Source organism: Littorina saxatilis, linkage group LG1 (assembly GCF_037325665.1).
Source record: "Littorina saxatilis isolate snail1 linkage group LG1, US_GU_Lsax_2.0, whole genome shotgun sequence".
Taxonomy (NCBI): Eukaryota; Metazoa; Mollusca; class Gastropoda; order Littorinimorpha; family Littorinidae; genus Littorina; species Littorina saxatilis.
The window spans coordinates 105,169,498-105,197,252 of NC_090245.1; the positions used below are offsets into that span (position 1 = coordinate 105,169,498).

General features: G+C 43.2%; 1 protein-coding gene across 1 annotated transcript in view; it reads right to left on the reverse strand.

Annotated features, from left to right (window-relative positions):
- The window catches only part of LOC138948783 (focadhesin-like), a 106,787-nt gene that overhangs the window by 24,539 nt on the left and 54,493 nt on the right, over positions 1-27,755 (reverse strand). Inside the window, exons 3-19 of the mRNA XM_070320398.1 lie at positions 21,048-21,329; positions 19,612-19,699; positions 18,890-19,137; positions 18,369-18,504; positions 17,972-18,111; positions 16,094-16,198; positions 15,563-15,813; positions 10,864-10,990; positions 9,696-9,754; positions 9,055-9,130; positions 8,677-8,811; positions 6,537-6,681; positions 5,737-5,925; positions 2,182-2,303; positions 1,360-1,452; positions 758-846; positions 8-49 (exon numbers count right to left, since the gene is read on the reverse strand). Of these exons, the coding sequence (XP_070176499.1) occupies positions 8-49; positions 758-846; positions 1,360-1,452; positions 2,182-2,303; positions 5,737-5,925; positions 6,537-6,681; positions 8,677-8,811; positions 9,055-9,130; positions 9,696-9,754; positions 10,864-10,990; positions 15,563-15,813; positions 16,094-16,198; positions 17,972-18,111; positions 18,369-18,504; positions 18,890-19,137; positions 19,612-19,699; positions 21,048-21,188 (2,186 nt within the window). The 5' untranslated portion in view covers positions 21,189-21,329. The remainder of the gene's footprint in view (positions 1-7; positions 50-757; positions 847-1,359; positions 1,453-2,181; positions 2,304-5,736; positions 5,926-6,536; positions 6,682-8,676; positions 8,812-9,054; positions 9,131-9,695; positions 9,755-10,863; positions 10,991-15,562; positions 15,814-16,093; positions 16,199-17,971; positions 18,112-18,368; positions 18,505-18,889; positions 19,138-19,611; positions 19,700-21,047; positions 21,330-27,755) is intronic.

A 27,755-nucleotide genomic window follows, 5' to 3' on the forward strand; every position in this document is an offset into this window, starting at 1 on the left:
GACTTACTTTGAAGCGACTTTAAGTGTATCAACTATGCTGTCTCTTGCACTGAAAACAAAAGGAAATAGTTTTAAAGCAATAAGCATACGGGCGTCGAGTTGGGGAAGGTTAAGAGAAGAGAGAGAGAGAGAGAGAGAGAGAGAGAGAGAGAGAGAGAGAGAGAGAGAGAGAGAGAGAGAGAGAGAGAGAGAGAGAGAGAGAGAAAGAGATTCGTATAAAAATTTAACTTTCTATACTTCCTAGCGATCACAAAGAAGCAAGACAGCTATCGAGAGGCCTGCAAGCAGTCACCGGGAGGATCTGATCACTCGCTCATTAGCACGCTAATTCAACTACTCATAAGCTGACACAGAATGACACACTGATGTCCTGAGCTATACCCATAATTGTGCTTTGGGACAACTCGAGAAATGGGTATTTGAAAAAGCCAATGCTTAGGATTACATGGTACACAAGCAATTCTCGGCTGTGTGAGTTTGGTGCTCAAGTTTTGAAATAACCATACTATGTATAATACATTGTACAGCATGAATTCAAAGAAAGAAAGGCTGGAACTTTGAGGTAAAAATTAAGACATTTATCGCTTGCATTATCGCTACAGTATTGATATAGAGAGAGAATTCGTCCGCCCAATCAAATATTATATTGCATTTTATGAGCAGGTTTATAAGCTTTGCATGTTGTGCTCCATTTATCAAATTGATTGTATGCGGCATTGTTATCTGTATTTCTTTTTGAATAAAAATGAAAACGTACAAAAGCCAAGCAGTGAGCGTTTTCTCTTCCTTTTGATCCTCAGAGATGTGCCCGTGTTTTGCCTGCAGATCCACCTCTGCTTTGCGGCTCTGGAACACATGCAATGGAATGACGAGAAATACAGCCCAAACACATACGCAGGCACACACACATACACACACGCGCGCGCGCATACACACACACACACACACACATAAACACACACACAAACACACACATAAACACACTAACACGGGGATCCAAGCACACTCACATACTCCCACCCACACCCACACCTACACACACGCAAACACACTCTCTCTACCCCTTTACCTATCGCCCTCTCTCACATTCACACATGCAGATTAACTCGCAAACTTGCCAACTCATGCGCCAGTCAGCATCACCACCAGGCACATAATTATGCAGGCCTAAACACCTTAAGTGCGTAAATGAACAGCAGCACAGACGAACATGTACAGAAATACAAAAAAGACGGCTGAACATTTCGTAAGATAAGTTTTTTTTCTAATTAGTGTTTGTCTGTGCACTTAAAAGACCGCTGGGTCGATATATCTGTGAACGTGGCGTTTTGTTTTGAACATGTAGAGAGTGACACTGACCTCAATGAGAGCCAAGCACAGCCTGTCCACGAAGGATGTCCATGCCTGAGGCATCAGCAGGCTGCGATGCCATTCCGAAGGCTGGACAGGTACCTGAAATCCCAAGCAGCATTTATGACACGTCACTGTCAATGACGTCATAAGAGCTTTGGTTTGCCGTTCATCTTATCGTCTTTCTCCAATTTGTCTGTTACGCAGCAATCGCCTTAACTTCATATTTCCAATGTATCAATCTTAATTTCCCAACCTTAGGATTATCATTTAATAGGCAGTAATCAAAGTGACTTGACGTATGCCCGCAGCTATTCCTCCAAAACACACACACACACACACACGCGCGCGCGCACCCACACACACACATACATACCCAAACATACACGCACGCACCCCCCCAACCCACACACGCGATCTCTCTGTGACTGGAGCTCCATACCCCATCCCTTACATCTCCACTCCACTAAAAAGTGAGATTACCGTAACACAAAGAAGATCCGCCTATCAAAAGCAATTTGACACCAATAATTATGGTCACAAAACTACAGAGAAGAAAATTAATGCCCATGTTTTTAAGTAATATTTTTTCATTCATAAACCATACTATTGTAGAAGCCTTAAATGCCAATATTGTTTAAACAATATTTGTATTCATAAATCATAATACAGTAGTAAATGCCTATATTGTTTAAACAATATTTGTATTCATAAATCATAATACAGTAGTAAATGCCTATATTGTTTAAACAATATTTGTATTCATAAATCATAATACAGTAGTAAATGCCTATATCGTGGATGAACGACTTCAGCGCCAATACCTCCTACCTCATTGAGGAGTGTCTTGAAAGTGTCTATGTAGAGTTTGCCGTGACGCACGAGGTAGTGTTTGCGAGGTCGACCGTCTCGGCCCACTTCAACTGGCGGGTCGAAGCAAAACAGCAGAGCAGCTGCACGACCGAAGGTCTTGAAATGTTACTTCAAATTCAAACCAAAAACAACTTTCTCTACTCAGTATCATCACAGACACAACCATTCACGCCTTTTTGCCATTTCTCGAAACCTAATAACTGTCTGGTTCTTGAGGAAAGTTTGTATCTGTCTTTTCAACTTCATTCTAATCAATCACCATCTCACATTTCTTTGCTGGTACTCTCCTTATGGCTGCCTTTATTCATTTTTGGCTCACGTAAGTGTAGCCTATGCGATGCTAACTTTTGTCTGTCTGTGCGTGCGTGCGTGCGTGCGTGCGTGCGTGCGTGCGTGCGTGCGTATGTATGTATGTATGTATGTATGTCTGTGGTAGAAACTTTAACATTTCGTCATTTGAAGACGTCACATTATGACGTAAGAGGGTTAGACGTCACGCGAAGGAATTACTGAAAGTCTCGGTCATTATGTTGAGCTGGCCGAGACTAGTTGACTGTCGTGTCCCTGTAAGTAGGCTACATGCAGACAGACAGATCTAGATCTAGTGTCTCGCTTTCTTGCACAGTGTCACCTATGCTTACTGTGTGTGTGTGTGTGTATGTGTGACGGAGTGATTGAGTTTGTGTTACTGTTTGTCGATTTCTTACGTGAGCCTTGAAGGCTTCGCCTCTTGTTAAAGATGTAAGCGTCAAACTTCTTATCAATCACAATCTCAATTTTCTTTGCTGGTACTCTTCTCATGGCTGCCTTTAATCATTTTCAAAGATGTAAGCGTCAAACTTCCAGCTCTACTCGTGACTATTCTCTCCTACTTTTGGTGCATCTCCAAATTCGTGTGAGGATATAAAGCTTCATTTTCTTCCAAATCCCAAAAAATGTTTTAATTGTTTGTGACTAACTGTTTGTCTGTTCACTTAAAAGACCGTTGGGTCAATATACGTGTGATTGTGACGTATATTTGTCAATAACAACGTTCCAACAACTGACCTTTCTTGTTTTTTTTATTTTTCATTTTCTTCCAAATTGTTTCTTTCATCTTCTTTTCTCCCATAGTCACAATCTATATAAGCAAAGAGTGATAATGAACTACCAGCCAGACACGGCCGTAAGCCAGGTGGTTTAGCCTTGATGCAGTTAGACAAGTTTCAATCCTTCTAGCTGCCGGTACTGCCTGCTTGTCTGTGTACCCCCTTCCTCTACGACCTCTAAAGACTTCTCTTCCGGTCTTTGGTTCACCTTTCCATCTTTTGTAGAGACATTCCTTAATTAAATCAAGTTGACTTGGCGAAGACTTCACAAAGTGTTGACACCAAAAAGTCAGTGTCAAAGCTTCGTGCAGCGCGCTCCGTGAAGTTGGCTTGGCGAAGACTTCACAAAGTGTTCACACCAAAAAGTCAGTGTCAAAGCTTCGTGCAGCGCGCTCCGTGAAGTTGGCTTCGCGAAGACTTCACAAAGTGTTGACACCAAACAGTCAGTGTCAAAGCTTCGTGCAGCGCGCTCCGTGAAGTTGGCTTGGCGAAGACTTCACAAAGTGTTCACACCAAAAAGTCAGTGTCAAAGCTTCGTGCAGCGCGCTCCGTGAAGTTGGCTTCGCGAAGACTTCACAAAGTGTTGACACCAAAAAGTCAGTGTCAAAGCTTCGTGCAGCGCGCTCTGTGAAGTTGGCTTCGCGAAGACTTCACAAAGTGTTGACACCAAACAGTCAGTGTCAAAGCTTCGTGCAGCGCGCTCCGTGAAGTTGGCTTCGCGAAGACTTCACAAAGTGTTCACACCAAACAGTCAGTGTCAAAGCTTCGTGCAGCGCGCTCCGTGAAGTTGGCTTCGCGAAGACTTCACAAAGTGTTCACACCAAACAGTCAGTGTCAAAGCTTCGTGCAGCGCGCTCCGTGAAGTTGGCTTGGCGAAGACTTCACAAAGTGTTGACACCAAACAGTCAGTGTCAAAGCTTCGTGCAGCGCGCTCCGTGAAGTTGGCTTCGCGAAGACTTCACAAAGTGTTCACACCAAAAAGTCAGTGTCAAAGCTTCGTGCAGCGAGCTCCGTGAAGTTGGCTTCGCGAAGACTTCACAAAGTGTTGACACCAAACAGTCAGTGTCAAAGCTTCGTGCAGCGCGCTCCGTGAAGTTGGCTTGGCGAAGACTTCACAAAGTGTTGACACCAAACAGTCAGTGTCAAAGCTTCGTGCAGCGCGCTCCGTGAAGTTGGCTTCGCGAAGACTTCACAAAGTGTTGACACCAAACAGTCAGTGTCAAAGCTTCGTGCAGCGCGCTCCGTGAAGTTGGCTTCGCGAAGACTTCACAAAGTGTTGACACCAAACAGTCAGTGTCAAAGCTTCGTGCAGCGCGCTCCGTGAAGTTGGCTTCGCGAAGACTTCACAAAGTGTTGACACCAAACAGTCAGTGTCAAAGCTTCGTGCAGCGCGCTCCGTGAAGTTGGCTTCGCGAAGACTTCACAAAGTGTTGACACCAAACAGTCAGTGTCAAAGCTTCGTGCAGCGCGCTCCGTGAAGTTGGCTTGGCGAAGACTTCACAAAGTGTTGACACCAAACAGTCAGTGTCAAAGCTTCGTGCAGCGCGCTCCGTGAAGTTGGCTTCGCGAAGACTTCACAAAGTGTTGATACCAAACAGTCAGTGTCAAAGCTTCGTGCAGCGCGCTCCGTGAAGTTGGCTTCGCGAAGACTTCACAAAGTGTTGACACCAAAAAGTCAGTGTCAAAGCTTCGTGCAGCGCGCTCCGTGAAGTTGGCTTCGCGAAGACTTCACAAAGTGTTGACACCAAAAAGTCAGTGTCAAAGCTTCGCGCAGCGCGCTCCGTGAAGTTGGCTTCGCGAAGACTTCACAAAGTGTTCACACCAAAAAGTCAGTGTCAAAGCTTCGTGCAGCGCGCTCCGTGAAGTTGGCTTGGCGAAGACTTCACAAAGTGTTCACACCAAAAAGTCAGTGTCAAAGCTTCGTGCAGCGCGCTCCGTGAAGTTGGCTTCGCGAAGACTTCACAAAGTGTTGACACCAAACAGTCAGTGTCAAAGCTTCGTGCAGCGCGCTCCGTGAAGTTGGCTTCGCGAAGTCAACTTCGTCCAATTAATACAAAGCTTCAGCACAGTCTAAAAGAAAGTGAACTGAGAAGTTTCTTCTTCTTTTTCGTTCATGGGCTGAAACTCCCACGTTCACTCATGTTTTTGCACGATTTTACCCCACCATTCAGGCAGCCATACGCCGCTTTTGGGGGAAGCATACTGGGTATGTTCGTGTTTCTATAACCCACCGAACTCATGACATGGATTACAGGATATTTTCGTGCGCACTTTGTCTTGTGTTTGTGTGTACACACGAAGGGGGATAAGGCACTAGTAGGTCTGCACAAGAACAAGAACACAAACAAGAATGTATTCCGCCATATAGCATAAAAGCCCTTGGTATTTGTCCTATAGGTTGACCTGGGAGAAGTGTAATTCCTACCAGCCAGACTGGGTCGCAGGCCGGGTTGCTTGGTCTTGTCGTACTGCTGGGTGACGAAGGTCGGGATGGAGCCGATGGCGCGGTCCTGGTTGGTGGACACGCCTTGGCGACGGGTGGCGTTGTGGTGAATACCCCTGGGTAGCTTGTCGACCTCCTTGCCCACCATGCTGCTGAGAAACGCCCCATAGTCTGAACAGAAAGGAACCGTGCAATCGTTTCTCTGGATGAAATGCAATACAGTGAAACGGCCCTTTAAAAAACAAAACACCCCCTCCCTTTGGCCAATCTACGGTCTGGAAAATCTCTCAGAGTTCTTCAAAGGAGGGTTCCGCTGCATTTTTTACACTCTTTATAGACCAGTGAGGTATTTCTCCCGATCAAAATCACATTAGCAAATGCCACCTGTTGAAACTTCCTCAGTTTTAACTCACATTTGTGCACGAGAACATAATATTATGTTCTATCTTCTGACGCAATCTGATCAATCGGTTATACTTTTCTTCGTTGTAAAAATAAGAACCAAACAACCAAACAAGACATCCACAGAAATCTCCCATAGGCATGCAGAGTATCTAAGAAAAATGGGCTTTCAATAGACTTGATCTTTCAGATGGATAAATACATCCCGAAAATTGTTCCCAAAACACTCGCAACTGTCAGATAAGAGGAAAGCGGAGTGCTCAATATTGCATTCTGAACTACACAGAACAAAAAGTGCATGCTTTTGATGGAATCTGAAAGGCTGTGAAAATAAAGAACATGGAGATATTTCAACTTTCAGAGATTTGACAACTACACACCTTGCAAGGCAGTATGAGGCACCGTCTGCAGCAGACGCGTGAAGCACACCCCGGGTATGAAGTTGAAGAGGGTGTCCACCGTGACATCGCTACCCTCCTGTTGCTGCCTCACCACCTCCGCCTGACTGTGAAGTTCTTCGCACACCTGTTCATAGTATGGCAAAGACGAAAGGTACAGTGGAACCCCCCTTTAAAGACATATACAGTTGATGGCCCATTTCAACACATATACAGTTGATGGCCCATTTCAACACATATACACTTGATGGCCCACTTCAACACATATACAGTTGATGGCCCATTTCAACACATATACAGTTGATGGCCCATTTCAACACATATACACTTGATGGCCCATTTCAACACATATACACGTCTTGATGGCCCATTTCAACACATATACACTTGATGGCCCATTTCAACACATATACACTTGATGGTCCATTTCAACACATATACACTTGATGGCCCATTTGAACACATATACACTTGATGGCCCATTTCAACACATATACACTTGATGGCCCATTTAAACACATATACACTTGATGGCCCATTTCAACACATATACAGTTGATGGCCCATTTCAACACATATACACTTGATGGCCCACTTCAACACATATACAGTTGATGGCCCATTTCAACACATATACACTTGATGGCCCATTTCAACACATATACACTTGATGGCCCATTTCAACACATATACACTTGATGGCCCATTTCAACACATATACACTTGATGGCCCATTTCAACACATATACACTTGATGGCCCATTTCAACACATATACAGTTGATGGCCCATTTCAACACATATACACTTGATGGCCCATTTCAACACATATACACTTGATGGCCCATTTCAACACATATACACTTGATGGCCCATTTCAACACATATACACTTGATGGCCCACTTCAACACATATACACTTGATGGCCCATTTCAACACATATACACTTGATGGCCCATTTCAACACCTTCGTGTACACTACATTGGGGTGTGCACTTTAAAGATCCCACGATTGACAAAAGGGCCTTTCCTGCCAAAATTGTATAGGCATAGATAAAAATGTCCACCAAAATACCCGTGTGACTTGGAATAATAGGCCGTGAAAAGTAGGATATGCGCCGAAATGGCTGCGATCTGCTCGACGATGTGAATGCGTGATGCACTGTGTAAAAAAATTCCATCTCACACGGCATAAATAAATCCCTGCGCCTTGAATACATGTATGTGCGCAATATAAATTGCATAAAAAAAAATTTAAACAAAATATAAATGGAACCCTGCGCTTAGAACTGTACCCACGGAATACGCGCGATATAAGCCTCATACATTGATTGAAAACCTCCCCAAAATCTGAGAAAAGTAGGTCTTGAAAGAGAGGAATTCTTAATTGGAATTACATTTGACAGATTTTATAAACAGTCCAAAAAGGGTGGAGTTTCAACAAAAGTGGTCTGAAAATGGGTGTTATCAAAATCGCTGCTCTTAAAATGTGTGGTCTTGAAGAGTGAGGGTCCTAATGACCACTTATATTCAGCAATTGTCGTTGATGGAATATGTTTCCAATTAAATATTTGAATCTTTTTGATTGGACGAAGGTGAACGTTTCAGCCTTACCCGTCTGTCTTAAAGAGTGAGGGTCCTAATGACCACTTGTATTCAGCAATGGTCGTTGATGGAAAATGTTTCCAATTAAATATTTGAATCCTTTTGATTGGACGAAGGTGAACGTTTCAGCCTTACCCGTCTGTCTTAAAAGAGTGAGGGTCCTAATGACCACTTGTATTCAGCAATGTTCGTTGATGGAATATGTTTCCAATTAAATATTTGAATCCTTTTGATTGGACGAAGGTGAACGTTTCAGCCTTACCCGTCTGTCTTAAAGAGTGAGGGTCCTAATGACCACTCGTATTCAGCAATGGTCGTTGATGGAAAATGTTTCCAATTAAATATATGATTACGTTTGATTAGACGAAGGAGAAAGTTTCAGCCTTATACCCGTCTGATCTTAAAGAGTGATAGTTCCACTGACCACTTATATTCAGCAATTGCCGTAGATGGAAAATGTGTCCAATTAAATATAAGATTACTTTTGATTGGACCAAGGTGAAAGTTTCAACCTTACCTGTCTGGGGAGGTGACCAACACGGAAGGCATCGACAGGGAAGGAAGCGAGAGCCTGGTAGGCAGCCCCCTGGACAGTGGGGTCAGTGCTCTGCGTGTACTGCCACAGCTGCTGGACACACCTCTCCTGGAATATCTGTATGTACGCAAGGGTACATAGGTGTGTATGTCAGTGGCACTGAGAGAGAGAGAGAGAGACAGAGAGAGAGAGAGACAGACAGACAGACAGACAGATAGACAGACAGACAGACAGACAGACTAACAGTTAATAGACATACAAATAGGCTGAGAGTGTTAATGTGCTTATGTCTGTCATTCGGTCTGTCTGTTAAACTGTTCCAAAGAAACTGCACACGAAGCGGTAACGTGTGTGACGTACCTCATACTCTGGTGTGCTGACAGCCAAGGAAGGTATCAAGGAGAACAGCTCACAGATCTTCACAATCACAACGTTTCTGCAATGACACAAGAGACAGCGAACTTTTTTTACAATAAGGTACCGAGAAGAACAGCTCGCAGATCTTCACAATCACAACGTTTCTGCAATGACACAAGAGACAGCGAACTTTTTTTATAATAAGGTATCAAGGAGAACAGCTCACAGATCTTCACAATCACAACGTTTCTGCAATGACACAAGAGACAGCGAACGGTTTTTATATTAAGTCCAAAAAGAAAACAACAAGAACAAGAATTCAATTTGCAATACAGCATTAAAACCATTGTGTTTGTTTACAATCGTCGTTTATCAACCCCGATTAAGACATAGAATTGGGACTTTAGAAGAAACAAGTTCTATTAGCATTGTTTTAGTACACGGTTTAACAATATCAAAAGTACCAATGGTTACTCTTGAATGCCGTCTGAAAATCATCCCTAACATGGGAAGTATTCATTTTAGGATCTAATTAAGAAAACATCAATGGCGGACTCTGTTGTTTCACTACAAAATGACAATATGCTTGCATCCTGTGAACATCTTTTGGTACTTGGGGCCAACAACACACATTATACACTCACCTTTTATCTGAAGACAGCTGTTTTGACAGCACACCCCATGCGGACTGAATGTCGATCACCTGAAAATAACAAACACAGCCTCCCTATAAACACAAAAAAAAGGTAACCAAGTAAACAAAACACCCCAATTACTTAATGTCAAACAAGGGTTAGTTTACATCCAAATGTATAGCCCTTTAAAACATGCTTTGCAAAATAAAAGGTTTGTAAACATACCAGGAGAAAACAGTTGTCAGACCCTATGACAAACATCTCTCTGAAACCCACAGATATCTTACAGCCATCGGCAGTTTGTCCTATATATAGCTCAGTGCTTTATAACACTGTGTCAAATATATTTGAACATTTAATGCAACAATTACATAGTTGTTATTAGTTGAATGGCCCTCAGAAAAACATGACATGGACCACACACATTCTTTATTTTGTTCTTTTGTGTATAGATATATAGTCGTCTGGAATAAAATATGTACACGACATAGGAAGGGTAGATCTACTAGAGAAATAATATCCATCGCATTTTCGTCATGATACAGTTTCGTCTTCAAGCCGTCTTCTCACGTATCTTTAAAAATGCACTTGCACCTCTGATTTGACGACGCCCTTGCGGCCAGCCAAAAGTGTCCCTACATTACGGGTGTCCTCTCACGGCAGGTATACTTTAGCCAAGTTTATATACTGAGGGACAACAGAAAATGTCCCTTTTCTCTTATCAGATGGGTCTCACATCGCAGGTACCACTCATGCCACACATCTATTTGACAAGAAGGGACAAGGTCATTACACGTTATTTGTATTTCTCACCAAAATAAGACATTTTACACAGATCGAGACAGTCAGTGTTCCTCCAAGACAGCGCCAGCGGTCGAGGTAAACAATGATTGTCGAGATCTGTGTAACATGCTAGCGGTCTCGGAGGAGCACTGACTGTCTCGATCTGTTTAAAATGTCTTATTTTGGTGAGAAATACAAATTACATTTCTGTATCGATCAATTTTAGTTAGAATTCCCTTACGATTGAATGCACACAAACAAACACTCTTTTGAAGTCTCTGCTATCCGCTTAAATATGAGTTTATGTCGGACTTTGAAGTCACATGGCTCAAAGGAGAAAAAGCCAATGTTTAATCGATACCTTTGCCCTTTATCTACAGAGGATAGTGTGTACCTCTGCTTCACAAAGGTGATACAATCCTTCCAGTGCCAGAGCAGAAGGTGCTGCCCCCTGCTGGTCCGTGGCTGACGTCAGGATGTTGGACAAGGGAGATAACAATTCAGCTCCATGCTGCTCAGGTCTGTAACATACCACAAAGCAGGTACGATGTTTTGCGCCGACAGTGAGCGAAACGACACAATTTCTTTCAAATAAAAAACATATGCACAGAGGAAGTGATCAGCAGTCACAAGTCACGTGACTGCTGAGAACTAAAGGGAACTAACTTCAATCATTTCTGATGATTACTATTTGCCGTCGTTTTGGCAGATTGGAGAAAGGTGACTTTCGGGACATTTTGCCAAACAAAAAATAAAATTCTAGCAATATCCATGAGAATGCCATGACAAAGTTGCGTAGCAGACGTTGAATGTGCACCAACACGTTAAAAACAAGTCGCGTAAGGCGAAAATACAACATTTAGTCAAGCTCAGTCGAACTCACAGAATGAAACTGAACGCATTGCATTTTTTCCGCAAGACCGTACACTCGTAGCATCGTCTGTCCACCGCTCGTGGCAAAGGCAGTGAAATTAACAATCCAGAAAAGCGCGGTAGCGGTTGCGCTGAGGAGGATAGCACGCTTTTCTATATCTCTATTCTTTTTAACTTTCTGAACGTGTTTTTAATCCAAACATATCATATCTATATGTTTTTGGAATCAGGAACGGACAAGGAATAAGATGAAATTGTTTTCAAATCGATTTCGGAAATTTAATTTTAATAATAATTTTTCTATTTTTAATTTTCAGAGCTTGTTTTTAATCCGAATATAACATAATTATATGTTTTTGGAATCAGAACATGATGAAGAATACGATAAACGTAATTTTGGATCGTTTTATAACAAAATAATTTTAATTACAATTTTCAGATTTTTAATGACCAAAGTCATTAATTAATTTTTAAGCCTCCAAGCTGAAATGCAATACCAAAGTCCGGCCTTCGTCAAAGATTGCTTGGCCAAAATTTCAATCAATTTGATTGAAAAATGAGGATGTGACAGTGCCGCCTCAACTTTTACAAAAAGCCGGATATGACGTCATCAAAGACATTTATCGAAAAAATGAAAAAAAACATCTGGGGATATCATACCCAGGAACTCTCATGAAAAATTTCATACAGATCGGTCCAGTAGTTTACTCTGAATCGCTCTACACACACACACACACACACACACACACACACACACACACACACACACACACACACACACACACACACACACACATACACCACGACCCTCGTCTCGATTCCCCCTCTATGTTAAAACATTTAGTCAAAACTTGACTAAATATAAAAAGACCAAACAGGCCGTGCATAAAATAGTTACAGCAAAACCTTGCGTGTGCCTGAGGCTGAACATAAACAGATTGAAGAAGATGAAGGAAAAAGCAGGTCATTGTGGAATGACAGACCAGCATGACAGATTGGATAAGTCTATGTTATTAGCTTCCACTCTTCTTTGAAATAATTAGGGATCTTCTGGAAAAGTTGCAGATTACAAACAGAGAGACAGCTAGTCATCCTTTCAAAAGGAGTAATTCCTTGAGCTACAAATTACAGACAAACAGACAGACAGCTCATCTGACCCTCATCTTAATCTACAGTTACACACACATGTACACAAGTCGAAGAGGAATACAACAAGAGCAATACATGAACTAATTCCACCCAGCCAAACCACAAAACAAAGCAAAGCACCCCCCCTCCCTCTTATCTTCTTTTCCCTTACCCAGCCACCCCACCCCAAACACTGAAAGACTGTCTGCCATGTTCTGATTTCTGATTGCAAGTTTGTGTTGAAGACACCACCATAAAGCCTCGGTCATACAGGCGACTCAGTCGTTGCGATTCAGTCTTTATGGGGGCCAGGAGGCCCCCATTCTATACGGTTGACCATGGGCAGCGCCATTTTGTTGTGAAATACGTCATCAGTTTGTGTACACAGGAAGTTGTGACATCCGTCACCCTATGGGAGGGGTGAAGGCAACATTGTTCATCAGTAGAAAGTTGTGAAATCCGTCACCCTATGGGAGGGGTGAAAGCAAAATTGGTCATCACTGAGTCTGTGTAACACAGGAAGTTGTGAAATACGTCACCCTATGGGAGGGGTGACAGCAACATTGTTCAACAAAAACATCTTAGGTCGACCCCTGCAGGGTCAACCGCAACAAACTCAAACCATTCTTACTTTGCTGTATTTGAGTGACTTATATACTGACATTTTTATTTCTTATTTTTAGCACAGGTGTAGGAAAAAATCATAAACCAAAATGTTATTTATTTTCTAATTTAACATTTGTTTAACAAATGTGACCATGGTCTTTCAAACATACAGTGACATTAAACATTGTTATGTAAAAAAAAAGAAAAAAGAAAAAAAGCTTTTGTGCACAAATCAGAAAATACATTGTACATTTTACCTACAGGACAAACCGTGAGTGTCTGTGGCAAAGCCCGACCCAGGAAATTGCACTGATTGGCTCACGTAAGTGTAGCCTATGCGATGCTAAACTTTGTCTGTCTGTGCGTGTGTGTGTGTGTGTGTGTGTGTGATAGAAACTTTAACATTTCCGAGTCTATGGATTACGTCAGTCTCGGTCAAAAGTGTTCGACGTGTGTGATAGAAACTATTTGAAGACGTCACATTATGACGTAAGAGGGTTAGACGTCACGCAAAGGAATTACTGAAAGTCTCGGTCATTCTTATTGTGAGCGGGCCGAGACTACTTGGCAGATCCAGGGTCTCGCTTTCTTGCACAGTTTCACCTATGCTTACTGTGTGTGTGTGTGTGTGTGTGTGTGTGTGTGTGTGTGTGTGTGTGTGTGTGTGTGTGTGTGTGTGTGTGTGTGTGTGTGTGTGTGTGTGTGTGTGTGTGTGTGTGTGTGTGCCGTGTGTGTGTGTGTGTGTGTGACGGAGTGATTGAGTTTGTGTTACTGTTTGTCGATTTCTTACGTGAGCCTTGAAGGCTTAGCCTCTTGTTTTATATTTAGATCAGAGGGAAATTGTCAAGAACAGGCGCTTGCATTTGGATGTGTCCAATGATAGTAGGTTTGGTTGTGATCAATCAGAATAATGTAGGAATAAAAATGTATGACAGTTTGGTATGATGACATGTAATTCACATATGCTGAAATATAATATTATACATCATGTAATATTATTATGACTGTTGCCATGACCATGAAGCCCAACAAAGGTTTAATGTAATGTAATTCAAAATACCAAAACCAAGCACCTATTAATCTCGTCTATGCGCGTGAAGATTGAGCCCGTCTGCCAGTAGCGGTTAGGTCATACAGTGGAACCCCTCTCTAGCGACCTTGAAAATGTTGACAAAAATCGGTCGTTATGGAGGGGGGTCCTTACAGAGGGAGGGGGGGCGGAGTCAGGGGGCCACAAAGAAAGTCAGATTTTCTTAAAAAAAGAAAACAGAGAAGTTTGAGTTGCTGACGACCGTTCCCTCAAGCAAACTGCTTGATTTCCTGTTTGTCCATGGTGTCCACCAGTTCTGGTGCATGTACTACCCTGGCCAAGTTTCCTCTCAAGACATCAAAGAGACCGCCTCATAGGTTAAACTCCCCATAGGTTAAACTCGGTCACTGACCCGGGTGCAGGAAGTGTTTCCTCTCTCAGATATGAAAGGGGAACCACCTCTCATAGCTAAAACTGGGTCAATGACCCCTGGGAAGAAGGTCAGTGTCTATAAAATTGTAATCCTAGGCCTGCGGCCCTGCAGGGGGGGGGGGGGGGGGGGGGAGAGTATACCGGTACCATTTGAGAATCAGACCAAATGAGAATTGAACCATTTGAGAAGATCCTTTTTTTTCAATCACTACATCGAAGGCCTGCGGCCCGGGGTTCACATGGGTTGGTTGGTTTGTTTGTTTCAAACCCACACCCATTTCACATTTAAACCATTTGTCGGCCCCCTGTCGATATTTATCGACTAAGTTCCTTGTGCGATTCAGTCTTTGGCCGATCGCACATCACATCGTAAGCCATTGACCCGTCACACGATGAACGATAGACGAATGACTGGCGAACGATAACTCCACGCGAGCGAGGCGGAAGTGATGTGTCATAGTGAACACAGCAAACGCGCTTTGCGAGAGCAGACGCTAAATGTTCGAACGTCGCTCTACCTTTCTGAAAAATTCCTTTCAGCATTACGCCTTTGCAAGAAATAGAGTTCCCAGACAGCTGCAAATAATGTTTTCCGACCGCTGTACACGCCTAAAACGTCTCTTTTATATCTGAGTAAAAAACTGTTCTTCCAAAAAGTTTTGAATCGACGAAGAGACGCAGTACGCCACTGTCCGCCATTATTTTACGTCACGGCGTCAAGGCCGCAGCAACGCGTTCTGATTGGCTCTGTTGGCTCTGCCCCTGCGATTGACCGACGACTGGATCGCAGGAATAGAACATGTTCTAAACCTCAAAGCTACGAGGGAATCGCATGAGACTGAGTCGCAGACTTGTCGTAGCTGTTTTCTACGACTGAGTCGGCTGTGTGACAGGGTAAATCGCGCGACTCAGTCGCATGTGTGACAGCCCTCTAAGCTGTAGGCTTGTTGTTGTTTTCCCTTTATGACAATGTACAGTTCATGAACATGTATAAAACATTCTTTAAACCAACACTGAAACAGACCTTAAGCGACAGATTTCTTTCACAGCGGCAGCCTTGGCCAGCAACACGTCAAACGGCAGAGAAGATGATAATGATGATGATGATTTCTTTGTCCCTGCCCCGGTCTGGTCCTCTCCAATGGCCTTCAGCAGCTGTGGGAAGCAGCGGTCCTGCAGTGACCACAGTGACGTCATCAGACGGATGGTCAGCGGGCGAAGTCTCGGTGACGTCATCAAGGCCTGGAGGGTCTTCAAGATTGGAGCCACGCACAACTGTTTACAGCATCCAGAAATGACGTAACAGGTGGTATGGTGAGATGGCACAGCAGAGTAAATGAATATGTGTGTGTGTGTGTGTGCGTGCGTGCGTGGGTGCGTGCGTATATGTGTGCGTGCGTGCGTGCGTGTATGCGTGCGTGCGTGTGTGTGTGCATGTGCGGGGATACGTATGTATGTGCCTGCACATGTTCAAGCCAGTATGCCTAATGTGTATTCAATGTCATGCCTGCATATATCTGACGCTCAGCGAATGCCTGTCTTTCGGAACAAGTACCTTGTGCTGCGCCATGAGAGGCATGTGCTCCAGGAAAAGAAGCCTGGACTCAGGAGCTGTCTCCCTCCCAAGGCAGTACAGCAACAGCGGCAGGAAGAGTGGTGCCTGCACAGACCCAAGCCAGAAAAACACCGTTCAATGCAGTGGAACCCCCATTATAAGGGGGTCGGCCCGCTACTGCGCGGGGCCGCTATTGCGCGAATCTTTAGGGTTAGGGTTAGGGTTAGGGTTAGGGTTAGGGTTAGATTCGCGCAATAGCGGCCCCGCGCAATAGCGGCCCCGCGCAATAGCGGCCCAGCCCCATTATAAGACATCACGATTTAAGGCCTGGCTTTCTCTCATTTTGTTTCATAGACTGTTCATTTGCTCACATTGATGATGTTGTTTAACGCCCTCTTGTTTAACACATTAGGGGCATATTCCCGGGTTTTACCCCGACTTAAATAAATAAAATATAAATAATTAAAAGGGGCCGCCGCGAAGGAGGTTTGGCTGTCGTGCTCATATTTAAGGGCTACCTCCTTTCATAAGACCTGATTTTCTCAAATTATTGGAGGGAGGGAGGGGGAGGGGGGTTCTACTGTACACACAGCTGTACTGACTGGGACTATCACACGTTGTCAGCATCATCCGTATTGCCAGCATCTTTCTTTCTTTATTTGGTGTTTAACGTCGTTTTCAACCACGAAGATTATATCGCGACGGGGAAAGGGGGGAGATGGGATAGAGCCACTTGTCAATTGTTTCTTGTTCACAAAAGCACTAATCAAAAATTTGCTCCAGGGGCTTGCAACGTAGTACAATATATTACCTTACTGGGAGAATGCAAGTTTCCAGTACAAAGGACTTAACATTTCTTACATACTGCTTGACTAAAATCATTACAAAAATTGACTATATTCTATACAAGAAACACTTAACAAGGGTAAAAGGAGAAACAGAATCCGTTAGTCGCCTCTTACGACATGCTGGGGAGCATCGGGTAAATTCTTCCCCCTAACCCGCGGGGGGTGTTGTCAGCATCATCCGTATTGCCAGCATCAATATCATCGTAGTCCTCATCATTGTCATTTTGATCAACACCGTCATTACTGCCTGTCTAATTGCCGTAACTGTCATCATTCACACAAAAAAGAATTTCCAATGAAAAATATATCTTAAAGAAAGAAATTCAAACCAGGATAAAAACAAACACAAACCACGGCATCAAGAATAATCACTATCTGTTTCTTCTTATTCTTCTTCTGCGTTCATGGGCTGAAACTCCCACGTACACTCGTGTTTTTTGCACGAGTGGAACTTTACGTGTATGACCGTGTTTTACCCCGTCATTTAGGCAGCCATACGCCGTTTTCGGAGGAAGCATGCTGGGTATTTTCGTGTTTCTATAACCCACCGAACTCTGACATGGATTACAGGATCTTTTTCGTGCGCACTTGGTCTTGTGCTTGCGTGTACACACGGGGGTGTTCGGACACCGAGGAGAGTCTGCACACAAAGTTGACTCTGAGAAATAAATCTCTCGCCGAACGTGGGAACGAACTCACGCTGACAGCAGCCAACTGGATACAAATCCAACGCGCTACCGACTGAGCTACATCCCCGCCCCTCTGTTTGTTCTAATTCCTACCATTCATTGTTAAAACAGAAAAAAATGGCAGAAACAGTAGAAACTTGACAAATTTGAATACAATATGCAACTCGCAGATCCATTATATTTGTAATTTTTCTGTCACCATCTTCATAATTAAAATGCTGAAAAAACCAACATGTATCACATTTCAATTTTCCCCAAAACTTAACAAAAGTCGTTTTTGAATTAAAAAACCCCCATTAAAAATCAAGTTTCACTTTGATAGAAGTACATGTAGTACCAACCTTAGTGTTGTCAAGGCGAGCCATTTGTACCAGAACGTCCAGAGCAAGGGAGGTAACCGCTGAGTTAGGATGAACCACCAAGACAGAAGCCACTGCGCAAGTTGTCTGCCATGATACACTCCTGGGCCCGCTTTTCTCTTCTGCAATGAAAGGAAAACATTTGCTACTTAATCCTGATCAATGTGATGATGATATTGTAAACGCCATGAGCCTCCCTCTGGGAGTGTATGTGCGTAGAAATACTCACTAATAAAATTCACATACGGGTAACATATGAGAGATATATATGCCTCATTATGATAAAGCCACCATTTCCCTACCGATCCATAGAAACAATCCTCCTCTCCATTACCCAGTGCAACAAGCACTGGAACACTTTCACACCACAGATAATTACCACTGAGTTGTTGCAGGAGATTGGAAAGCCAGACACAGGTGCTGTTCACCTCGCTGGTGATGGCAGACAGCAGGTGAGTCAAGGACTCCATCCTCACCTCTCTCCCGAACAGGTGTTTTAATCCCATGTCTTTCACCTGAGAAAAGGAAAATTGCAGACTAACATTGACAGGTGTGTGTGTGTGTGTGTTCTGTGTGAAGTTTCAACCTGGAAAAACAAATAATCAGTATAGGCTTAGTTGAAATGTAGCCTTATTTGTTGAGTACAGGAGAGTCATTTCCCCGGCTCCATCCTCTGTGTGTATGTGTGTGTGTGTGTATGTGTGTGTGTGAGTGTGTGTGTGTGTGTGTGTGTGTGTGTGTGTGTGTGTGTGTGTGAGTGTGTGTGTGAGTGTGTGTGTGTGTGCTTGCGTGCGTGCGTGCGTACGTGCGGCGCGAGCGGGCACACTTCTTCTCTCATTTCTCTCACAGATATATACACATGTTATTGCAACACCCCCTCTTCCTTATAGCAATCCTCACCTCAGCTGGCACCTCCACACCATCATCACCACTCTTCCCCATCACCGCCCTCTCCACAGCTCTCAGCGCGGCAGTGGCTGACGTCACCATCTCCCTATGACGTGAAGCGGCGGTGTGCACAGGGCCCGCACGTGCACCCCCCGGAGAAGCCCCTGAGAGAAGCTGCAGCAGAGGCAACACCAAGATTGCCGCCCCTGGGCCAGTCAAGGTGGGTCTGTCTTGTCGGTCCACGGAGACGACTTGCTCCACTGGAAAAGTCAGCGAGAAGTATTAGGTGGAATGTGTGTTAGGTTAAAAACACAATCTGTGGTACAACGAGAGAGATAAGATAAGATCAGATGGGTTTTTTTTACCGAGGGAAATGATTAACGTTATTGATGCTTTTTAGACAGCCCTCGCCCGTGAGGGAACAATGGTAACAACAAACTCATTAAATGACGAGCATTAGCAATTAACTAAATGGAATTGAGAGAGAGAGAGAGAGAGAGAGAGAGAGAGAGAGAGAGAGAGAGAGAGAGAGAGAGAGAGAGAGAGAGAGAGAGAGAGAGAGAGAGAGAGAGAGAGAGAGAGCGCAAAAAAGACAGACAAACAGATAGAGAAACACACCTCTCTCAAGATAAGACAAGGCAAAACTACCAAGACAATGCAATACAGACAAAACAAGGCACGACACGATTCGACAGTTCAGGACAAGACAAGACAAGACAGACAAGTCATTTTACCGAGTTGGAGTAGTGAAGGCGGACAGAAGGGTCCGAGCTCCATGAGAACGCCGCATAACTGTGAAACAGCAATCTGCCCTGACAGACACTGAAACAACATCCAGTCATCAGTGTGTGTGTGTGTGTGTGTGTGTGTGTGTGTGTGTGTGTGCGTGTTTGTCAGTGTGTGTGTGTGTGTGTATGTCAGTGTGTGTGTGTGTGGGGGGGGGGGGGAGGGAGGGCGGGGTGCGTGCGTGTCACATTGTGTTTTTGCAATACATCTAATGAAGTAAAGAATCTCTTCTTAACATGTATACCGTTTTAAAAACAGGCGACAGGATACTGCACCATCACAAAGATGGAAATATGCGAAGAGACTTTTACTATACCTTAGCGAAAACACATGATCAAAACAAGTCAGGGATAAATAAACCCCCAAAATCGGTAACAATCAATAAATACATATAATTTTCTATTCAATGAGAAAAAGAAAAAAGGAAAAAAAAGGGGTGTATAAGATAGAAGATAGGGCGAACGCAAAACCAACAACAACCCAAGAAAATACCACCCATAAAAGAAAAAGAACAAGTCGCGTAAGGCGAAAATACAATATTTAGTCAAGTATACAGCTGTCGAACTCACAGAATGAAACTGAACGCAATGCCATTTTTCAACAAGACCGTATACTCGTAGTATCGTCAGTCCACCGCTCATGGCAAAGGCAGTGAAATTGACAAGAAGAGCGGGGTAGTAGTTGCGCTAAATTTTTATTTTTTTTTACAATTTTCAGATTTTTAATGACCAAAGTCATTGATTCATTTTTAAGCCACCAAGCTGAAATGCAATACCGAAGTCCGAGCTTCGTCGAAGATTACTTGACCAAAATTTCAACCAATTTGGTTAAAAAATGAGGGCGTGACAGTGCCGCCTCAACTTTCACGAAAAGCCGGATATGACGTCATCAAAGACATTTATCAAAAAAATGAAAAAAACGTTCGGGGATTTCATACCCAGGAACTCTCATGTCAAATTTCATAAAGATCGGTCCAGTAGTTTAGTCTGAATCGCTCTACACACACACACACACACACACAGACACACAGACACACACACACACGCACATACACCACGACCCTCGTTTCGATTCCCCCTCGATGTTAAAATATTTAGTCAAAACTTGACTAAATATAAAAAACAAAAAACTTTCCGCTCAGAGGATTTTAGCGGATTGTTAATATATGATGAAAATACACTCACTTAGTACAAACAGCTGAGATCAAATTTAAGACAATTAGCTTAAGTTGTGTTTTTTAAAAATAAAGAATTTGACTGGATTAAAACCCAACAACAACAAATAACAAACAAACAAACAAACAACAAACAAACAAGCAAACTATACCAGTCAGCACACAACAACACCTGTCCGAGAACTGCACACAACCACAGTAATAACTTACCTCTGGATACTGCTGCACCACTCGCAGAACGCTGTCCAGAAGTCCTTTCACATTCAGCTGGTGCTGCACAGCGGGCAGTAGCAAGGACACAGCAATCTGGGTCACGCGCGACAAAAGTGCCTGGTTGCACGTGCCTTTCATCTTATTCTGTCCAGCGTCGTGTGCGTCTCTCGATGTATTATCTTCGCCTTGCTCCTGAGACCGTCTGAGGCGGTGGGAGAATGTTGCGAGGAGGTTGCGAACATGCTGAAGGAGTTGGTACACAGCGTCTGGCGTGTTGGCCTGTAGGGAGGATAGGAACGAGAGACTGCATGTGACAAAAACAAGAACAAGATAACAATGAAAATGTCCTCACTAGTACCAGAAACACGACCAATAAAAACCAGACCGGTTTCGACGATTGTCTTCATCAGATACAAATACAATACTAAAAATCCTGTCGGGAGGATAATAAGAAAAAAGTGTCATGTTGATGTTATGTTATGTTATATGAAGTCTTATATCGCGCGCGTATCTCCAGACTCGGACTCAAGGCGCAGGGATCTATTTATGCCGTGTGAGATGGAATTTTTTACACAATACATCACGCATTCACATCGACCAGCAGATCGCAGCCATTTCGGCACATATCCTACTTTTCACGGCCTATTATTCCAAGTCACACGGGTATTTTGGTGGACATTTTTTTTTATCTATGCCTAACCAATTTTGCCAGGAAAGACCCTTTTGTCAATCGTGGGATCTTTAACGTGCACACCCCAATGTAGTGTACACGAAGGGACCTCGGTTTTTCGTCTCATCCGAAAGACTAGCACTTAAAACCACCACCTAGGTTAGGAAAGGGGGGAGAAAATTGCTAACGCCCTGACCCAGGGTCGAACTCGCAACCTCTCGCTTCCGAGCGAAAGTGCGTTACCACTCGGCCACCCAGTCCTTATATCTGGATGTGATAGTTGTCGTTTTTTTGCTGAGCAGAAGTGTTCTATTTTTGATCACATTTCTGTGACAGGTTTTGAACACTTTGTGAATAGTACATATATCTACTGGCAAAACTAGCACTCATCGTGTTTACGGTTGTGAATAAATACTTGTAAACACTAATGTGTTTACTATGTGTGCCTCTTTTGCTAGTAGAACTATGTACAATATGTCACAAAGTCACAGAAATGTGTTCAAAAGTGGAACACTTCTTGTTCATAAGTGGAACACTTCTGTTTATAGTGTAGCTTTGGTCTGCCACGCAAGAGTTGAGTAACTGACGGTACTGGAGGTATGGATGTCAACAAACGAAGCCTACATCAACAACATAGTTTACGCAATGCCTAATAGCACATGATGGTTTGTCTCGTCGTCAATAATCCCTGTTGTGACACCACTGTGCGAGATGTTTGGACAATCACAGAGGTTGAAAATAGAGGTTTGGGCCCGGGATCCCTATTGAGTTGGCGGATATCTTGACAGCCTGAAGTAGGGTTAGTCGCAGTCAATACGACGTTAAAAGTCGAACCCCGCAAATATTCAGCACTCTTCGTCTTTCTCGAGCCTCCTTCATCACACAAGCTGAACAAGGTTAAGGGTGGGTCCTTGTGACTATGAGTCTGCCTGTCACCGTCGGAGATCTTTGATCGAGTCCCGCAGATATTAAGCGCGAGCTGACGCAGCCTTCAAGACGATTTTGACATGTAATCCTCTACCCAGAAAACTCTACGATCCTTTCTTTAAAATCCATCATCGGTCAATATATCAGTACCTCCCAGCTTACTCGGTCAACGTTCTTTTATCCGAGCAAACAGAACTGTCACAGGGGTGGGTTGTTGGGGGCATCCAACTCAGTCGGACGACAAGTGATTTTTCGATTCCTGAGACTTAAATAATGGAATTGGATATCAAAATAGGAGACGAATAGGACAGGTCTTTCAAGCAGCCCGTGCAAAGAGAAAAGGAATAAGAAAAGAAAAATCAGGCTACATTATGAAAGTTGTGACACTTTTTGTTCCGCTACGCCAGCTGCTTTTAGTGCGAGCAAGACGGACAGCTCTCAGCGACCTTTCCCTCAAGCCTATTTTTTTTTTTACTAAGGTTGACATCTTGACACACTGATCGATCTAGGGGGTGGAGGGTTGGGGTAAGGATTTGGCAGTGGGTCAAGGAAGACCCGACCTACATAAAAGTAATGGACAACAGACAGATAGTGTTACTGGAGAGGGCTTGGCAATGGGTACATAACAACTCCACGTACATAAAGAAATATTTTCTTTGAAAGGCAGAAAGTTAACTGGAGAGACCAAGACTGCCTTTAACGATGTCCATTCGATTTCCAAACCTACATTGCACCATAAACCGGGATTGAGCAATATGGACCGCTCTCAGCAAATTCTCCCCTAGGTGTTTTTGTGTGCTTAGGGTGACATTCTGACATCCTGACCCACTGATCAATATGTAAAGGGTAGAGGGCGTGGGGGGGATAGGGGTTGGTAATATGTCAAGAAAGACCCGACCTATAGAATAAAGTGTTATTTGGAAAGTAAAACGTTAGGGTTAATACAGAAACGACACTGATCAATCGGTATCAGGAGGTTGGGTTTAGGCCGTTTGGACTCAAGACTCAAAATGTTACTGTCCTTATAAAAACAAGGAAAATTGCCATGCAGTGTCGGACGGTTACAGACATAAAATACATCACATTTAACAATTTCCGTCCTATATAACAATTCTTCTACTGTAGGGAAACCTTCCTCGGGAGAATAATATATAGATGTTACTAGCGCGGCCATGAGCTACAACTTGTATTCCCTTGTTGTGTTTTCATTTGCTTGTTGTGTGGTTTCTTAAAACAATTAGTTTTTTTTGTGGAAGATAGACATTTAAAACAACTGTAGAGATGAAGCCTGACTGCCTTAAATGTTGTATACCCAACGTCCATTGGAGAAAAAAAATAATGCCAGGAAGCAAATCAATGCAACTCCAATTATTGCTCCACTAATTAGAAAAAAAAGAAGAAAAAACAACTAGATAGACGGACAGGAAAACCAATTCCAGATAAATGAGGACAAGGACGAAGCATGCAGAGAAGAACGACGAAACACAATAATACAATAATAATAAACAACGAAAAACCGCAATTAAATAAGCAACTATGAGGCTGTCTCTTCAAATTAAGCCGACCGAGAACACAGAACAGACGCGAAGCAAATTTTTGTTCCAACAAACATTGATCAACAGGAAAGGGGGAAAAAAGCGAAGGAAAAGCAAACTGTCAAGGAATTTTAATAAAATCGCCGAGGTGAAGCTAACACTTGTCAAGGATAGCGCAATTCCTTGGAACAGCCTGCTGAATGTGACAAAGTGTACGCCAAAGTTCCATGCAGTAGAGGCGGAATTAATGCAAAGAAAAGCCACATTAACCCTGTCCTTAAGCGAGCGCCTTCCAAGGACACGGGGAAGGGGTGGGGGTGAGCAAAATAGTACCGTGCCTGAATGCGCATTAAGGCAGTCATGAAGAGCAAGCAAATTATCTCTCATGTTTGCAACCCCGAATATGCCACTCTGCACTTTTGGCTTGTCTGCATGCTTTTCTCTCTCTTTTCCTTTTAGTTATTTTTTTACGACTTTTTTTTTTGCACGTCTCGTTCTCTGATTTTAGCTGCCAATGCTTTCTGAGAGCGCCCCAAATCCCCGGAAGACACTGCGAAACGAGCATGAGGGAGAAAGCCCCTCAACCTTCCACCCTGCGCAACCTTTGCCCACCCAACCCTCTCACAGTCAAAAACAACACGAAGAAACACAAAAAAGCAAAATGAAAGAAAAGAAGGTTGCCGCGATTTCTCATTGGCGGAAGCCCGGGAAACGAAGTGTTCCGGAAATGCCCGAGGAAAAAGGGTCGACTTGATCTGCCACACCGCATCACCCGCCTGACGGAGTGGTCCTGACCTCTGAACCCAGGCTGAGAACCTTCATGTATAGGAGCAGTCCAACAAACACATCAGACACAAGCGCCGAAAGAACCCCAAACACGGCACATGAAGACTTACAGAGAGAAAGCCGTGTCTGTGTTCTGCTATTTTTGTTCGAGTTTTCATTTCTGGTAGAGAAATAAAAGTTCTCGCGCAAAAAGAGTAAGATAGTAATTCGTTCCGAGATTGGATAAAGAGTAGAAACTGCTTCTGTTGTTTTCTTTGTTTTATTCTTTTCATTTTATTGTGGTCGTGAAATCGGAACAGATTGCTTTTCAACAAAAATAGTTCACGATTTTTGATCAGGAGGGAAGAAGTGGGTGGGGCATACATGATATTGCTTCTTTTTTTAAAACACATTTTTTTTATTCAAAATACAAGACATGAAACAATCAACAGTGTGCAACGAGGACGCGAACTCAAGTAAGAAGCTTATATTACGTGTTCAAAACAATACAATACACAAATCTTCATGATGGCAGACTTGACAAAAATAAACCAGCAGAACAGATACTGCTTCCTACAGTAAAGAGCGCGATAACGCAAGTATTTTTAGTCTCAAAGAGCAATTTGTACCTCGGGATTTAATTAATTCTCATACATGCTGGCATCAATCTGGAGAGATTTTTTTCGACAAAATACCAAGCCAGTTCTGCTATGCGTGGTCAAATACGCCCATCTTCAAAGAGGTACGACCGTTTTGGAATTTTCTTCGCAAGTGAGAGCACAAATAACCAACGACCACGGAGTACTTTCCTAGACAAGTGTCGAGCTTTGAAATGGTACTTATTCAAATTTCATAACGTATTATAACGTATCAAATAACAAAACATTCCATAAAAGTTGAAAGTTGAATTAAGTCCAGTCGAACCGGTCCATTCATTAAGACCACACCAAAGAAACCTCGATGAAGTTCCTTCTTACGTAATTCCCCTCTTCATAACGACCACCTGTCTATATAAAGACCACTTTGGGTTGGTCCCTTGAGAGGTCATAAAAGACAGGTTTGACCATATCAGAACCGATGTGTGCCAAAATCAAAGCTGGAATTGTCGTTTATATATGAAGTCTTATATCGCGCGCGTATCTCCAGACTCGGACTCAAGGCGCAGGGATCTATTTATGCCGTGTGAGATGGAATTTTTTACACAATACATCACGCATTCACATCGACCAGCAGATCGCAGCCATTTCGGCGCATATCCTACTTTTTACGGCCTATTATTCCAAGACACACGGGTATTTTGGTGGACATTTTTTTGTTTTATCTATGCCTCTACAATTTTGCCAGGAAAGACCCTTTTGTCAATCGTGGGATCTTTAACGTGCACACCCCAATGTAGTGTACATGAAGGGCCCTCGGTTTTTCGTCTCATCCGAAAGACTAGCACTTGAACCCACCACCTAGGTTAGGAAAGGGGGGAGAAAATTGCTAACGCCCTGACCCAGGGTCGAACTCGCAACCTCTCGCTTCCGAGCGCAAGTGCGTTACCACTCGGCCACCCAGTTTCCAGTGGCAGTCGCGATATCCCCGCTTTAACGCATACAAACACAATCATACATGAAAAAAAAGCGTACTAAGTCAATACAAACCGGTCTTGAACGTTACCGTGGCGTAGCACACGCGCAAGGACCGAGACGAAGGTTAATACCAGTTAATTCATCAGACACGCCATGCTGCACTATTTCATATCGTGCCATCAGCGTTCGGCGTGCATGAGTGGTCAGCCTCAAAGAGTGCCATAGGCTGAAACTGTGTTTTAGAACAAGCAATCCCGCAGATCATACCTGCATATAGACAAGTAAATGAGAGAGAGACAGAAACAGAAAAAGTGAGAGAGAGAGGGAGATGGAGAGAGAGATGGAGTGTGTGTGTGTGTGTGTTTGAGTGTGTGTGTGTATGTGTGTTTGAGTGTGTGTGTGTGTGTGTGTAAGTGTGTTTGTGTGTGTGTGTGTGTGTGAGAGAGATAGAGAGAGAGAAAGAAAGAGAGAGAAAGAGAGAGAAAGAAAGAGAGAGAGAGAGAGAGAGAGAGAGAGAGAGAGAGAGATACAAGGTGATTTATTAGGTGTCAGGTCGATTTGGACATTTGCAACTTTGCACATTTGCCCTTGGGATAATCAGTCATCTACACCCAATGTTGCCAGGCTTGCATTTTACTGTTCCTTACACCCAACACACGCGCACACGTACACACAGAGCTGTTCACATTGAGTACGCGCGTGTGTGTTTAGAGAGAGAGAAAGAGAGAGAGATGGAGAGAAAAAATGAGAGAGAAAATGAGAGAGAGAGAGAGTGAGAGAGAAAGAGAGACAATGACAATGACAATGACAATGACAAATCTTTATTTTTCGAGGGTGACAAGAATAAGCATAGGTATGCTTTTTTGCATCTGGCCCTCGCCCTAAAGAGGGACTAAACTATTTTACTATAACTATGACTAGGGAAAAAAAAGGTTACATAAAAACATTAATGGTAGAACATATAAGTTTATGTACATGAAGCGCATTATGTAGAAGCATTGTAGATCATAAGGTAGTGTTCAAAATTGGGTGTAAAGCAATGAAGATAAACGGAAAGTAACCCAACAATACATTAGCTCAGCAAAACAATGTATTACAGAGCCAAATCTTCGTGATTTTGTCACAATAAACCATAATTCCGATAATGAACAACTGTATACAAAGAAAACATACCAATCAAGTTTATTTGTTCATAGAGTTCATTAAATGGAAAGAATATTTGGTTCTAAAAGAA